Below are 17,827 nucleotides of genomic sequence, written 5' to 3'. Positions count from 1 at the left end.
ATAATACCCCACTTTTAGTCATTTTCTATACTCATTTATGGGCTTCCCTTGTAGCTCAGTTGGTAAAGAATCTCCTTGCAATGCAGGAGACCGGGTTTGATTCCTGGGTTGGGAAGATCCCCTGGAGAAGGAAATGGCAACCCACTCTAGTATTCTTGCCTGGAGAATCCCATGGACAGAGGAGCCTGGTGGGTTCCCAGGCCATGGAGTTGCAAGAGTCGGACACAACTTAGCAACTAAACCATCATACTCATTTATATTTGTATTTTTGAGAAATCATTTCATTAAAAAATAACATCAAGTAGGAATGCAAGAATAGCTCAATATCAGGCAATCAATGTTATTCTCTATGTTACTATTACTAAAGGTGAAAAATTAAAAAAAAAACCTGAACAAAGGCATATATAAATTATCAATAAACAGGAACTTCCTTTGAAAAAGACTAACTAGAATAAAACTCACAGCAGACATAGCATTTAATAGAGCAAGTTTAGAATCTGAAGTAGAAATTTGATAAAAATGCCTGCTACCACAGCTCTGTCAAATATAGACTGGCAACCTGGCCAAAACAGTCAAAATGAAAGAAAAGTAAAAGGCCTTTCAGGAAGAAATAAAATTCATTATTTGCATTTCACAGACAACCAAAGAGAATCAATAACTTTAGAACTAAAAAGCATTCATCAAAGCTACAAATACAAGATTAACATACTTTAATTCTAAAGTAATCTGCACGAATAGCCAAAGTAATCTTGAGAAAGAAGAATGGAACTGGAGGACTCAACCTGCCTGACTTCAGGCTCTACTACAAAGCCACAGTCATCAAGACAGTATGGTACTGGCACAAAGACAGAAAAATAGATCAATGGAACAGAATAGAAAGCCCAGAGATAAATCCACGAACCTATGGACACCTTATCTTCGACAAAGGAGGCAAGGATATACAATGGAAAAAAGACAACCTCTTTAACAAGTGGTGCTGGGAAAACTGGTCAACCACTTGTAAAAGAGTGAAACTAGAACACCTTCTAACACCATACACAAAAATAAACTCAAAATGGATTAAAGATCTAAATGTAAGACCAGAAACTATAAAACTCCTAAAGGAGAACATAGGCAAAACACTCTCCGACATAAATCACAGCAGGATCCTCTATGACCCACCTCCCAGAATATTGGAAATAAAAGCAAAAATAAACAAATGGGACCTAATGAAACTTAAAAGCTTTTGCACAACAAAGGAAACTATAAGCAAGGTGAAAAGACAGCCTTCAGAATGGGAGAAAATAATAGCAAACGAAGCAACAGACAAAGGATTAATCTCAAAAATATACAAGCAACTCCTGAAGCTCAATTCCAGAAAAATAAATGACCCAATCAAAAAATGGGCCAAAGAACTAAACAGACATTTCTCCAAAGAAGACATACAGATGGCTAACACATGAAAAGATGCTCAACATCACTCATTATCAGAGAAATGCAAATCAAAACCACAATGAGGTACCATTACACGCCAGTCAGGATGGCTGCTATCCAAAAGTCTACAAGCAATAAATGCTGGAGAGGGTGTGGAGAAAAGGGAACCCTCTTACACTGTTGGTGGGAATGCAAACTAGTACAGCCACTATGGAAAACAGTGTGGAGGTTTCTTAAAAAACTGGAAATAGAACTGCCATATGACCCAGCAATCCCACTTCTGGGCATACACACTGAGGAAACCAGATCTGAAACAGACACGTGCAGCCCAATGTTCATCGCAGCACTGTTTATAATAGCCAGGACATGGAAGCAACCTAGATGCCCATCAGCAGACGAATGGATAAGGAAGCTGTGGTACATACACACCATGGAATATTACTCAGCCATTAAAAAGAATTCATTTGAATCAGTTCTAATGAGATGGATGAAACTGGAGCCCATTATACAGAGTGAAGTAAGCCAGAAAGATAAGAACCATTACAGTATACTAACGCATATATATGGAATTTAGAAAGATGGTAATGATAACCCTATATGCAAAACAGAAAAAGAGACACAGATGTACAGAACAGACTTTTGGACCCTGTGGGAGAAGGCGAGGGTGGGATGTTTTGAGAGAACAGCATAGAAACATGTATATTATCAAGGGTGTAACAAATCACCAGCCCAGGTTGGATGCATGAGATAAGTGCTCAGGGCTGGTGCACTGGGAAGACCCAGAGGGATGGGGTGGGGAGGGAGGTGGGAGGGGGGATCGGGATGGGGAATACATGTAAATCCATGGCTGATTCATGTCAATGTATGGCAAAAACCACTACAATACTGTAAACTAATTAGCCTCCAACTAATAAAAATAAATGGAAAAAAAAAACTCAAAAAAAAAATAAAGTAATCTGCAAATTCAATCCAATTTCAATAAAAATTTTAGCAGCTTGTTTTGGGGAACTTGACTAAAAGGATACTAGAAGAATAAAAATCGACAAAAGTTAATTCTATCAAAGTAGAACAAAAGGATTCAGCTATTTAGACATATTACAAAGTTATATTAAGACAATGTTACACTGGGAAAGGAACTGACATCAAAAACAGAACAGAGAGCCCCAAGTTTCACGTTTATGACAAATTGGTATGCAGTGAAACAGGTGAAAAATGGATTTAACAGATAGTATTAGAAAAAACTTACAATTCTACTCTGCATGCCCAGCAGATATTCATACTCACAAGACTCAAAAGGATATAATTTGGTACTAAGGTCACTTAGCTTGCTGGAAAGGGCACAGTACAATAAACCTGGCATTACCTTAGGCGAGCCTCACATGCCACAGGAACCACTATGGTATAAAAATTCCTGAGGGTGGGTTCCCTGTCTCCCCAAGGAGGAACACGCTTGGTTACCAGATGTATCTTACTCAGAGAAATTTCAAAGCCTGTGCTTTTTACAACCAAATGTATGCTGCTGGATAAACAGCTGGCATTCCTTATGTATCTTAACCCACAATTTCAAGGAAATAGTGCTAATAAAGTAAATCCAAGATAATTTTCCTCTAGAGAGAGAAAGTGGTTTTGTTAATAACCCTTTTAGTGATTAGCTGGAGAATAAGTTGAATTCATATCTCATACTATATCCAATAGTTTTGGATCCTGGAACGATAAGCCAGGCTGACATCCGCTCCTGAGATATATTATATTACATTCCTTGATTATATTCTTCGCAGCTGAAGATGGAGAAGCTCTATACAGTGAGCAAAAACAAGACCATGAGCTGACTGTGTCTCAGATCATGAACTCCTTATTGCAAAATTCATACTTAAATTGAAGAAAGTAGGGAAAACCACTAGACCATTCAGGTATGACCTAAATCAAATCCCTTATGATTATACAATGGAAGTGACAAATAGATTCAAGGGATTAGATCTGATAGACAAAGTGCCTGAAGAACTATGGACAGAGGTTCATGACACCATACAGGAGGCAGTGATCAAGACCATCCCGAGAGAAAGAAATGCAAAAAGGCAACATGGTTGTCTGAGGAGACCTTACAAATAGCTGAGAAAAGAAGAGAATTAAAAGGCAAAGGAGAAAAGGAAAGGTATAACTATCTGAATGCAGAGTTCCAAAGAATAGCAAGGAGCGATAAGAAAGTCTTCCTCAGTGATCAATGCAAAGAAATAGAGGAAAACAATAGAAAGGGAAAGAATAGAGATCTCTTCAAGAAAATCAGAAACACCAAGGGAAAACTTCATGCAAAGATGAACACAATAAAGGACTGAAGTGGTACGAACTTAACAGAAGCAGAAGATAATAAGAAGAGGTGGCAAGAATACACAGAAGAACTATACAAAAAAGACCTTCATAACCCAGATAACCACGATGGTGTGATCACTCACCTACAGCCAGACATCCTAGAATGAGAAGTCAAACGGGCCTTAGGAAGCATCACTATGAACAAAGCTAGTGGAGGTGATGGTATTCCAGTTGAGCCATTTCAAATCCTCTAAGATGATGCTGTGAAAGTCCTGCACTCAATATGCCAGCAAATTTGGAAAACTCAGCAGTGGCCACAGGACTGGAAAAGGTCAGTTTTCATTCCAACCCCAAAGAAAGGCAATGCCAAAGAATGCTCAAACTACTGCACAACTGTACTCATCTCACACACTAGGAAAGTAATGCTCAAAATTCTCCAAGTCAGGCTTCAACAGTATATGAACCGTGAACTCCCAGATGTTCAAGCTGGATTTAGAAAAGGCAGAGGAAGCAGAGATCAAATTGCCAACATCTGCTGGATCAACAAAAAAGCGAGAGTTCCAGAAGAACTTTACTGACTATGCCAAAGCCTTTGAGTATGTGGATCACAACAAACTGTGGAAAATTCTGAGAGATGGGAATACCAGACCACCTTACCTGCCTCCTGAGAAATCTCTATGCAGGTCAAGAAGCAACAGTTAGAACCGGACATGGAACAACAGACTGGTTCAAAGTTGGGAAATGAGTACGTCAAGGCTGTATATTGTCACCCTGCTTATTTAAATTAAATAGAGTACATCATGCAAAATGCTGGGCTGGATGAAGCACAAGTTGGAATCAAGATTGCTGGGAGAAATATCAATACCCTCAGATACACAGATGACACCACCCTTATGGCAGAAAGCAAAGAACTAAAGAGCCTCTTGATGAAAGTGAAAGAGGAAAGTGGAGAGCTGGCTTAAAACTCAACATTGAGAAAACTTAAGATCATGGCATCCGGTCCATAACTTCATGGCAAATAGATGAGGAAACAATGAAAATAGTGACACTTTAATTTTTTTCGGCTCCAAAATCACTGCAGATGGTGACTGCAGCCATGAAACTAAAAGACGCTTGCTCCTTGGCAGAAAAGCTATAACCAACCTAGACAGCATATTAAAAAGCAGAGACATTACTTTGCCAACAAAAGTCCATCTAGTAAAAGCTGTGGTTTTTCAAGTAGTCAAGTACGGATGTGAGAGTTGGACTGTAAAGAAAGCTGAGCGCCAAAGAATTGATGCTTTTGAACTGTGGTGTTGGAGAAGACTCTTGAGAGTCCCTTGGACGGCAAGGAGATCAAACTAATCAATCCTGAAGGAAATCAGTCCTGAATATTCATTGGAAGGACTGTTGCTGAAGCTCCAGTACTTTGGCCACCTGATGTAAGGAGCCAACTCATTGAAAAAGACCCTGATGCTGGGAAAGATTGAAGGCAAGAGGAGATGGGGATGACAGAGGATGTGATGATTGGCTGGCATCACCGACTTGATGGACATGAGTTTTGAGCAAGCTCTGGGAGTTGGTGATGGACAACCCTGGCATGCTGCAGTCCATGGGCTCACAAAGAGTTGGAAACAACTGAGTGACTGAATGAACTGACTGAATGGACAATGGACTGACTGACTGATTATAACCAAAACTAAACCCCAGTTAAATTAAATGTAAATATAAAACTATAACACTGATAGAACAAGACCTAAAGAATATAACAACTGGAAGCAAAATTTCTATTCCATCAATGACACCAAAGACAAGAATTAATAAATGATAAGCCCAAGTTATTTCTAACATCTGCAACTAACAAGGAAACATTACCTAGAATATATAAAGAATCTCTTGCACTATAATCAACAAGAAAGAGAAAAATCAATAGAAAAATGGGCATATTATAAGTACAGGCCATCCACTCTCTATAAGTATAGGCAATCCATAGAAAAGAAAACCAGAATGACTAAAAAGTATATGCTCAGGGCTTCCCTCGTGGCTTAGTGGTAAAGAATCCACTTGTCAACACAGGAGACACGTGTTTGATCCCTGGTCCAGGAAGATCCCACATGCCATGGTACAGCTGGGCCCACGCACCACAACTATTGAGCCTGTGCTCTAGAGCCTGTGAGCCACAACTACCGAGTCCACATGCCACAACTACTGAAGCTTGCGTGCCTAGACCCGATGCTTCACAACATGAGAAACCAGCACAATGAGAAGCCGGTGCATCACAACTAGAGAGTAGCCCCCAATTGCCACAACCAGAGAAAGTCTGCACACAGCAATGAAGACCCAGTGCAGTCATTAAAAAAAAAGTATATGTGTGGGCTTATTAGTAATCAGATAATGCAGATTAAGACAACATACAATTTCACACAGAGCAGATTATAAGAAATCAGAAAATATCAAATGCTGCTGAAGATGTAGAGGAAATGATATTCTTGTCTTGCTGGTGTAAGTGCAAACTGTACAACTATTCATGAGAACAATCCATCATTACTAACTGAAATTAAATATGTATATACTCAAAACACCAGCCATTCTACTCTAGGACATATATACCAAAGAAATTACAGGCAGAGTCATAAGAAGAAATGTACAAGTTTGTAGAAGTGTGAACAGCTGGAAATAACCTGAGTATCTATGACTAGAGGAAAAGATAAGCTATAGTATGTGACTATAACAGAATAATGTGTGTCAGAAGCATGTTATACACAGTAAGATGAATAGTTCCTAAAATCCTAATGTTTATGAAAGTTAGAAATGAGTTTTATACCATATCACTTATATAAAATTGAAAAGCTATACAAAATAAATGTTATCATACAGTTTTTTAAAGAAATATGTGAAAAATTTAGAAGATGGCTTGGAAGGATAAACATTAAATACAGAAGAGAGTGGAGAATATGGAATTGCAGGCAGCAGATGAAGAAAACTATTAGGGTAAAATGAAGCAGAACAAAACTACAGATTTTCTAGACGATTGATACTGGTGTCATTAATAAAGAGTATAATCAATAACTGAGTCAATTCTGAGCACATGAAATTCTTACAAAACAAGACGATTTATATGAGGACAGAAACACCGTTAGGTTAGAATACTTAAAACATTACTTCTCTATTCATAGGGCATAATATAGTAAGTACCCCAGAAGATTCAAGACTTAGCTGTCTTAACCTAAAATAAACAGTTCCTTCTCCCAAATGAGATAACCTACATAAAAACAACATACAATTTCAAAGGACACTTCAAGGCAATGCTTAAAAAACAAAATTTGTGTTGAATAAATATTCCACTTTGTGTTGAATAAATATTTTTCTAGGCTGTTCAGGTATTCAGCAAAATAATTTAAAATTACATTTTGGGCAAAGTTATAAGTACTAGTGAACTAATTTCAATTTTTAATTATGTGTGAATATGAAACTTGAGATTGATATAAATACCTTGTGCCATTTTAACAGGATGTGAGAAGTTTAAATAAGCATGGAAGAAACTACAAAATATATAGCTGCCATAAACTCTTTTGATTTATAGTTTTAAAAAAAGCACTCTTATGTGAGGTAGATTATAGCAGCTATCGCCAATGTTATCAATGAGGAAACTGAAAAATCATCTTACAATAAGTATATCTCACAGTAAGTAGTTGTCCAGACTAGAATCTAGGTCTCCCAAAACCTAGATCTGAGGTCTTATTTTAAAACATTATTGACTGGAGATGTATCAATACATTTTTAGAGAGTGATATAATCAGCTCAGCATCACTGTGCAAAGTTGTTAGAGCTTAAAATTGATCAAGGGCTCATTATACAACTTATGATTGTCATTATCATTCCCATTTTGCTCTGTTGGGTTTTTGTTCCAACCTTGTGTATATTTTAAATGCAAGTTTATTTAATAAAATTTTCAAAAATGATGCATCATGAAATTTTGAGGAAGAAGCATTTTTCAGTGAATTTTACGCAGGTACTTTCTCTGATTGTGTAAGGGACATATAGTGTCTCAGGAGATGATAGTTCTTCAGAATACAGTTCTGCTTCAGATGAAAAAAAAACAACAACAAAAAATAAAAGACGAAAAAACCTTAGTGATGGATTCTGATACGGAAAGTGAAAATGAAACTCACTGGGCTGGAGACTTACAGGTATGTCAGGTGTAACTACTGAGTGTAATAATCCAAAGAGTGCTAATGAAATAACAGAATTAACTTTTGGGTGGCCGAAATAAAAACTGCTAGCCATGGGCGTTAGTTCCTTCAAAAATTCCCCAGTCAATAATGAGTTAACTCATCTTCAAGGTAATTTTTACATAAGTGTAAATTCAATATTTTCTTTAATCACAAGTAAATAGAAAAGACACATGGATCTGCAGTAGCCAATATATACAATGATGTGAAGAAAAACAGACTTACATTAATTGCAATCCTGTAAAAACAGTTAACAGTTTGTCTTCAAAAAATGTCAATCAAGTTTAATATATTTTTATTTGTCCAATAAAATAACTTCACAATCTATTAAAAATAAAATGTTAACAGCATTTAATATTTGTTCTTTTATCTATTAAAGAAAGCACAGATAAAGGACATCAGTATTCAAGTAAATATATGACACACTGATAGACTAAATCAAATACCTAAATAAAATGTTAACACATGAAAATGTATAAAGCTTACCTTTTTACTTTCTATACTGATAAATTACAATCAGAAAAAAATTTAAATGAAACCTGTTTTATTGTTGTAACTTGTGATTACTGTATTTAATTTAAAATGTTTTTTTCAGTTTGTAATTTCTACAAAGCAGCAGTCCTTAAATAAATTTCTAAAAATAACAATATTGAAACCTAAAACTGTCATGATAAGAAAGGTTATAAAATTTTTCTGCTTATTCCTAAATTCCTTTTCTAGATTCTTATTAGAAAAAGAATTTTTAGACACAAATAATATACATAAAATGTATGCTGCAATTTAGCATTCTTAACCAAAAAAAAAAAACCAAAACAAAAATACCATAAGAAAAGTCAAATTGTTTTTGTCATTTATTTTGTGCTATACTCTTCTCCCTATACATCTTTAATAGCAATCATAAAGACCCCTTTTCTAATCTAAATAGCACCAACTCAAAATTTCACCTCTACTTGCATTCAATTTAGATGTCTCAACATCAAATTTAATAATTTGTTTTATAAAAAATTTGTTTCAAGAACAAAATTTCCATAAATGACTTTCTAATTAACAAAGCAAAGCAGAACCTCTAAGTGTTGAATACAAATGGAAAATAGTATATAAGTAACTTAATCTCCTCAACTTGAAGGTTTGAAGAACTAGGTGTTAGAAAAATATGTCTAGATAACAATTTTACTATTTTGTTACTTTTTTCTGCATGGGGTCAACATTGTATTTTAAATGATACATTACTTACTGTATTATCACAAAAGAGAGGTTCCCAAGAAGTCTTTAGTAAAATTCTATGTTGATTACACATATACTTGGTTCCTAATGTTTTAGTTTGAACTATTTCAGAATTACTTAGTTGTTGAACATAAACTCTATAAGAAGAAAAAGATCAAAGTCTTCATCAAATAATTTTAAGTTTTCAACAATATCTGTAATGTATTTTCATACTCTGTATAACTGATATTGTTTTTGTAGTATGATAATAGCAAGTATATGAATTTTCCAATTTTGTGGGGAAATATTCAGTGTACTGAAATTTAACTGTACCTAAAATCATTCCTAAACAAGTCAAATAATATTATCATACTCTAAATGGCAATTCAGCATTTTATTTATAGTCTCAGTAGTAAAAACTGAACCTAAAAGAAATATGTACCCAATGTAATACACTCTCAATGTTTACAGAACAGTCTGAATATGGAATTAAAAAAATAATTTTAATAGGTAGAAGCAGAGAATCTGTGAAAAGATTTAAAATCATTACTGCTAGAATCGAGTTGCAAACTTAAAGAACTTGAGTCTAGGCTGGAGAAAAACAAAGTAAATCTTACAGATTAAGAGTTCTGATTCACCCAGGATGAAAACTAGTCATACATATAAAAAGTCATATGACCCTCTGAAGAAAAGGAAGCAATCTGTAAGAAAGATAAATTGTAGCCTTTTTACTAGCAAAGAAAACTATTCGGGCTAACTATCACCCCAGAACCATTTCCTTTACAATGCTTTTAGCAACCTTTCTAAGATAAAATTTTCAAAAATACAATAAAACATAATAGCATTAATTGTTGGGTGAAAATATTTTACTACTGCCTAAAGCAAACCCAATACTGGATGTAATACACATCAGAAAATTTTTACTATTCAGTTTAATTAAAGTTGTAGAAAAATTAGCCTGTTCTCATACACTGTCACTCAATTTCTGAGGATTCCAAGTCAATTAAACTAGAATTTTAAAATGTATTAGTGATCCCTACTGTAGCAAAGTGTGTATTCTACAGTTCATCAATCTTACTCTTTCAAGAGAAACACAGGGTTCCAAATAAGATGAAAATGATAGTCTCCATAATCTTATAACCTAAGCTAAACAAATATCCTCATGGTCCAATAACTCATAAAACGTAACCAGGTCACTAGACCAACATACTAGTGTACAACTTGAGTAATTTCTAGCAGCAAAACATCTTAAATAGTCATTAACAAATGTTTTCATTGGATTGTAGATTAATTTCTTTGTAAGAAGAAATTTTTAAAAAGTACTCTATAGTTCAACTTCAGGCAAATATGAAAGTTATCAAAGATCTTGTTTATCTCCATTTTTCCCAGTGGAATCAGATGCAACTGGAACCTTATTAGTTTCAACAAAAACAGATTCAAAGGCAGCTTCCTGTTCATCCAAAGAATCAGCAGCTGTGGCTCCTTTAATTAGTGTTGTATTGGTAAAAGACTGTTGCTGCTTGGAAATTTTACTGGATTCCACTGTTTTTCTACCTCTTCTTTTACCAAGAATTTTGACATAATTAGCAGGTATAAGTCCTGTTGTTTGACCATCAAGACTGGCCAGAAGCCAACCACGCACTCTGGGTTGTTGCTCTGATGGAAGAAAAGACAGCCTTGTAATTATAACATACTTTGAGGGTCCAACAGAATATTGATAGTAAAATGTTAAAATCTTTGTTATACTTACATATTATAGTATACTCATAAATAAATAGTGCACATGAATATTTAAAATCAAGATGAGTAGGCTCAATTCTAGGATCCCTTCTTATAACATTTTAAATTTTGTATTTATGAACATTTTTTTCAGCCTTGAAAAACATAAAGTTTATGTCAGTTGGTGCATTCATAGAGAAAAAAAAATTCAGTTCTCTCAAAAGCTGAAAATTAACATCAGTGTCTTTCATATTTTAAATTGAAATTTAAGGAATGAGTATCTCACTACTTCTTGATAAGTTAGAATGAGTACAGAAAATAGATAGGTTCATTTATGTAAGCCAGCTTTCTTTATATATTTTTGGCTGAAATTAAAAAAAATCCATTCTATGTGATTGTGATTCACAATCCTGAAGGACAATGAATGTTAATTTTAATCCAAGGTGGGCAAAAATTGAAGACCTCAGTTACCTACAGCCATGTAACAAAAAGTTAATACTCTAAGCTTAAAGTAGAAAAAATTATTTAAATAATCCCACCTATATAAAAAAAAATTTATTGAAGTATAGTTGCTTTACAGTGTTGTGCTATTTTTATTTACATCTTTAAAAAGCTGTTTAATTGTTAAGTTTTAGTTCAAAACTGTAATTCCGGCACAATATGACATTTTCATGTTTCTCTATAATAAAAAGGAAAAAAAGTTAAATTAACCATGTCTGTGACTGATTTTGTTCTAAATGCCCTAACATGTTAGCAATGAAGAAAGTAAAGAAGCAAAGTGTTAAAAGGCACTATTAGTTGAAGAATAATCTGAGATATAAAATTTTTCTGGAATATTATAATTTAAAAGAATCCACATTTGATCTTCTTTACTTTTTATTTAATTTATTAAAACTAATTAACTGTACTTCCCTATAACAATAAATCTTAAAAAGAAAGAATTCTTTTGAAATCTAAGTAAATCACTATTTTGACTGGACGAAAAACATGAATATAATACCTAACAGCCAGAATTTTTCTTACATTATTTTTCTTACATAATTTTTCTTTACATTATTTAAAATTTTTTTCTCAGAAGCCTAGGTTTTGTGTGTGAAGAGATGAGACAGAGATTTAGCTAATTTGATCCAAGATTTTCAACTAGTTACCCAATTAAACTAAGGATTGAACACTGAAGATATTTCTCCCTTGTGTAAAGAGTGACTAACACCAATAAAATGGCAGTTTCCATTAATAAAGCACATGGAAAGCAGCCAAAGTGATTAAAATACAGGTTCTGAAGTCAGATAAACCTAGGTTCATAGTCCCATCTCCATTACATCTTAGGTAACACTGGACAACTCACTCATTCTGAGTTTCAGTTTTCTCATATGTAAGCCAGGAATAGAATAATAACAGTACTTACATCCCAGCATTATTATAAGGTTTAAATGAAATATGTACAGTGTCTAGCACATTATATTTTTTTCTTTTTTTGACCGTTCTGCAGTTAGCAGAATCTTAGTTCCTCAACCAGGTGTTGGACCTAGGCTCTAGGCAGTTGAGAGCACTGAGTCCTAACCACTGGACAGCCAGGGAATTTTCCCTAGTACCTACGAAGCAGTCTATAAGTGACCATTCTTATTATTGTTACTAGTATCTTTACCAACAAAATGTGACTTTTCATAGCAAAACTGAATCTCTATAAATACACACAAACAAAAAATCCTTTTTTTTTTTTTTTGGTAAATCTACAAAAATTCTGATCGTCATTACTGGGGAAAAGTGGAGGAAAAGGCCATTTTGTTTGAAGCTATTAAAAACTATTAGCAACATGGTCTGAAAATTAACCTGAATGTCTATAAATTTCTTGCTGAGGTTCTTTAATACTTCATGACAGTAATTCCTAAATATTCATGTTGAAGTCTCTACGGTAAACATGATTCAAGTAAAAAAGTAATACTAGTTTCAGCAACAAAAGACTAACAGGGATGTTTTAGATGATGCCAGGCAATTACTTTGGCTTATTAGACTCATTACATTTAGTGCTCACCTCATGTTTTTGGGTTGGTAATTAACTTGGAATTCAAATGTTTTAAGTTTAGAAGAGATCATATTAACAAAATCTTCCCTTATCTCAGTGAAATATTGGAACAACTTTGCTGGAACATTTCTCTCCCACTCCCCCAGGTTTGAAAGGTTTACACGGACAAAAAGAAATTCTAGTAACTACCCCTGACTTAACTAACAGTGACCAAGATCCTTTTTGTCCCCCACTATCCTTTAATGCAGTTTTCAATACATTTACAAATTCTAAAAGTACACAGATAATTCCCATTTATTCATGTTTTCTTACCTTTGAGAGCTAAGTTCAGCATATCACCAGCACGGAAAGAAATTTCTTCTTCAGATACAGCAACAAAATCATATTCTGCTCTAGCAACTACATGGTCGTCCTCACCACTTGCCCAGTTGGTATTGTCTATAAACCAAATTAAGATTAGGTTAATAGAACTTAAAAAAAAAAGATATTCCAGTGGCAATGTTTTGCAAACTATATAAACTTATTTGCCAAAAGAAAAGCTATCCCGCAAAGTAATTTCCACAATTAACACTATGTAAGATCAACAACATGTTTATTACAATATCTTTTATAAACTTTTTCCTTTTCTTTAAGCTCCAAATTCCAGCTTCCTTATTTTGAGCCAGGGGTCGGCAGTTTTTTTTTATAGAGTAAAATAATTTTGACAGGAAATATTTTAAGCTTTGCAGGCCATGAGGCAAAACTGAATGTGTCATGTAGTTTCTTATACAATGACAGAAAAAATTTTTCCATAAATTTTATGAAAAATTTAAAATATAATAACAATTGAGTTCTTTTTTTGTAATATAGGTCTATTGTAAAGAATGGAATCTTTTTGGAGTAGGATAATACTTCACTTAATTTGGGGTTCAAAGAATATTTTCTATCTGTTATCAACTGCAAATATACATCCGTTGACACTAATTTGTAATGAGATTTAAGGTATCTCATTTGGAAAATGTTTTTTCGCAAAGACATGTATTGCCAAATTCTAATACCAATCCACTGAACATGTGATTTTAATGAGCATATTCATCCTAAGAGGGTGAATAGCATAGAATTGTTAAATTCTCTTGATATTAACCTTTGAACATGTCATTTCATTAGAAACTAATCACTTTCAAATGAAGATTAAATGGAAGCTCTTTAATGGCAGTTAAATGGGTTCTGAAATACGGACATTTCCCCCACACTTGCATGGAGGTCCAAAAACACTTCTGAATTGTAGAATGACCTAGAAAAGTATAACTGCTGCAAATTTATGTGGGAATGGAAATCTTGTTTCATTAGCTTTTGACAACCTATGAGGTATAAAAGCAGTGTGACATTACTTGTGATTCAAACAATATTAGTTGTTGTCAAAGTAACTTTCAGTTCAGTTCAGTAGCTCAGTCGTGTCCGACTCCTTGCGACTCCATGAATCGCAGCACACCAGGCCTCCCTGTCCATCACCAACTCCCGGAGTTTACTCAAATTCATGCCCATCAAGTCAGTGATGCCATCCAGGCATCTCATCCTCTGTCATCCCCTTCTTCTCCTGCCCCCAATCCCTCCCAGGATCAGGGTCTTTTCCAGTGAGTCAACTCTTCACATGAGGTGGCCAAAGTATTGGAGTCAGCATCAGTCCTTCCAATGAACACCCAGGACTGATCTCCTTCAGGATGGACTGGTTGGATCTCCTTGCAGTCCAAGGGACTCTCAAGAGTCTTCTCCAACACCACAGTTCAAAAGCATCAATTTTTCAGTGCTCAGCTTTCTTCACAGTCCAACTCTCACGTCCATCCATTACCACTGGAAAAACCATAGCCTTGACCAGACGGACCTCTGTTGGCAAGGTAATGTCTCTGCTTTTTAATATGCTATCTAGGTTGGTCATAACTTTCCTTCCAAGGAGTAAGCGTCTTTTAATTTCATGGCTGCAGTCACCATCTGCAGTGATTTTGGAGCCCCCAAAAATAAAGTCTGACACTGTTTCCACTGTCTCCCCATCTATTTCCCACGAGGTGATGAGACCAGATGCCATGATCTTAGTTTTCTGAATGTTAAGCTTTAAGCCAACTTTTTCACTCTCCTCTTTCACTATCATCAAGAGGCTTTTTAGTTCCTCTTCACTTTCCGCCGTAAGGGTGGTGTCATCTGCATATCTGAGGTCATTGATATTTCTCCTAGCAATCTTGATTCCAGCTTGTGCTTCTTCCATCCCAGCGTTTCTCATGATGTACTCTGCATATAAGTTAAATAAGCAGGGTGACAATACACAGCCTTGACGTACTCCTTTTCCTATTTGGAACCAGTCTGTTGTTCCATGTCCAGTTCTAACTGTTGCTTCCTGACCTGCATACAGGTTTCTCAAGAGGTGGGTCAGGTGGTCTGGTATTCCCATCTCTTTCAGAATTTTCCACAGTTTATTGTGATCCACACAGTTGAAGGCTTTGGCATAGTCAATAAAGCAGAAATAGATGTTTTTCTGGAACTCTCTTGCTTTTTCGATGATCCAGCGGATATTGGCAATTTGATCTCTGGTTCCTCCTTTACTCCAATGCTATTTTGCCTTACAGTTTTAGGTTGAACTCATTAAGATTACCAAGTCTGCAGCAAAGACTGATTTCCAAAGCCACTTAGTGTTTTCTAACAGTGGCTCATGGTGATTCTTGTTTTTCAGAAAAATTTCAATCTTGGCCTTGATCCTCCCAAAACAGTAATAAAACTTAACCACTGACTGCTCAGTCATCTCACTGCTGTATGGTAGGGCAAGTCAGGATCTTCAGCTTCTTCTCCTGATAAAAATTCACAGAACTGACAACAGTTATGTCCACAAGAGTGACTGAAGTTTATCTTTGACATTACTAGTTCAATAACATATGATAAATTCAAATATTTTATGCAATGTACCTGCTGATAAAGAATATTATGAATAACTATAGGCTTTAAAAACTATATTTTCAAAATTCTGTAAATTTTGTCCTGCCCAGTCTTCTGTTACACACAAATTTTTACCATTAGTTACAACACATCTCTGTAGATGTAACTTCAAGTTGGGCTGGATTAGTGTGTTTTCCAGCTGCTTTGAAAATACTCATCTGTAGTTGTTCCCAGCAGTCTGTTCACAGAGGCAACATCTTCAATCACTTCAAATTCAACAGGACTCTTCCAATAAACTACTGAACAGTATCAACATCTACTGGGTCCTCATGAGCCAAGTAAATCCATTCAAGCCAAGTAAATCCATTTGCCTAATTTTAAAATGACTATTGCTGTTGTTTCAAACACTCTTTCAGAAACTGTTCTCCCTGAAATGTTAATAGTCTCAAACAAGTTTACTTCTTCTGAACATATTTCCTTGGCTATTGCAATAACCAATAGTAAACAGATTTCCTTGCTGATCTGACAAAGAAGTCTCTCAGAATCTTACTTTGGTTGCAGGCTTATTTTTTTCTGTTTGCTCCTTCTCCCCCACCCTGTTTTCAGGTGAGGGAATTCTGCTCTGATGGGATATTTCATTTTCAATTTTCTCATTTTTCTGACTGTTGACTTTCAGTTGGGAATAGCCTGGGAATGGTGATGTATATTGTATCACTTTAACATAGCTATGTTGTCACTGCATAACAAATGCAACGCTTTGCCACCTAATTCAATACTAGAATAATCCAGACAATAGTGCGCCTTCAAAGTGTGACATTCAAAGTATACTTCACTGTTCTTTTCTCATGAGGCATGTCTGCACTCATAATAAAAAATATGTACTGCAGTATAACAACACATGCTGCACTCAATACATTGTCAAGTTATAATACTGAGATATGCAGTGTGTAGAACAAGTGCAAGGCAACAAGAGTGCCAACAAAGATAGGGTCTCTGTCATAAACTACTCAACTCTGGTCTTTCAGTACATAAGCAGCCATAATAAAATGCACATGAATGAATGTGGCTGTGTTCTAATAAAACTTTACTAATGAACACATGCTCCCTCTCTGGCCTCAGATTAAAAAATCACCTCTCCCTTCCACCTGTCTTGGATCGTATCCTCTCCTACTCTCTTACAGGAGGCTTCATCTTTTGACTCCTCTCCATGGAAATGAAGATCTTCCGTTACTAGGTTCCAATATAATTTCTCAGCCTTACTTCACAGTATCCTTTATCCAATATTACAGGACAGTTGATGAACAACTCTTATAGTTCCTGCCTATATACTTTTGTTCAAGCTATTCCATCTGCTTCAGTCTTGTGTTTTTCCTACACAACTGATGGAACATTACCTGTCTTTCCAAAATCTAACTTAGATGCTACTTCTTTCTAGATTCGAATAATCAAAAAATGTCAGCTTCAATTCTAAACTGAGATAATATTCTGTACCAGTTGACAGAGTAGGAGCTTAACAGTCAAAGATGCCTCATTTTGTTTTTGGTTCTGGCTTATTAAAGATGTGACCCTGAGGAAGTGACTTCTTTGAACTTCAGTTCTATCACTTGTAAAATGAAGATAATTCCTCTTAGGATTGTTGTAAGAATTATTATTATTTTTTAAGAATAGCAAACTTTATTGTTTAAAGAGAAAAGGCAATGCTGTGCATGATGTTGTAAGAATTAAATGAGTAAAATACACAAAATACTTAGCACAGTGTCTTGCATATAAAAAGGCTCAGTAAGTCTTATGTTTCTCCCCAACTGTCATACTCCTTACACTCTTTACGCCTCACTACAATTACCTATATGTGTCTCACCTACCTCTCTCTCATTAAGTTTTAAAAAGGATAAGGGGTTTATTCCCTATGTTATCTCTGTATCATCTATAGCATCAAGTTTAGTACTTTGTTTACAGTAGTTAAGTAATGTGTGCTGTTAAACTGAACTAACAAAGAATAAATCAACAAGTCTGTTTTTGCTATATGTTCCTCTTCTAGTTTTAAAGTTCT

General features: G+C 35.1%; 1 protein-coding gene across 1 annotated transcript in view; it reads right to left on the bottom strand.

The window, feature by feature from the left end:
• Positions 1 to 8,210: 8,210 nt before the first annotated feature.
• The window catches only part of PEX13 (peroxisomal biogenesis factor 13), a 33,070-nt gene continuing 23,453 nt past the window's right edge, over positions 8,211 to 17,827 (bottom strand). Inside the window, exons 3-4 of the mRNA XM_043468643.1 lie at positions 13,189 to 13,314; positions 8,211 to 10,790 (exon numbers count right to left, since the gene is read on the bottom strand). Coding sequence (XP_043324578.1) covers positions 10,492 to 10,790; positions 13,189 to 13,314 — 425 coding nt within the window. The 3' untranslated portion in view covers positions 8,211 to 10,491. The remainder of the gene's footprint in view (positions 10,791 to 13,188; positions 13,315 to 17,827) is intronic.

The sequence above is a fragment of the Cervus canadensis genome, chromosome 5 (assembly GCF_019320065.1).
Source record: "Cervus canadensis isolate Bull #8, Minnesota chromosome 5, ASM1932006v1, whole genome shotgun sequence".
Taxonomy (NCBI): Eukaryota; Metazoa; Chordata; class Mammalia; order Artiodactyla; family Cervidae; genus Cervus; species Cervus canadensis.
Note: the sequence above shows the minus strand (reverse complement) of the source record. Positions and strands in the feature narration are given on the sequence as shown.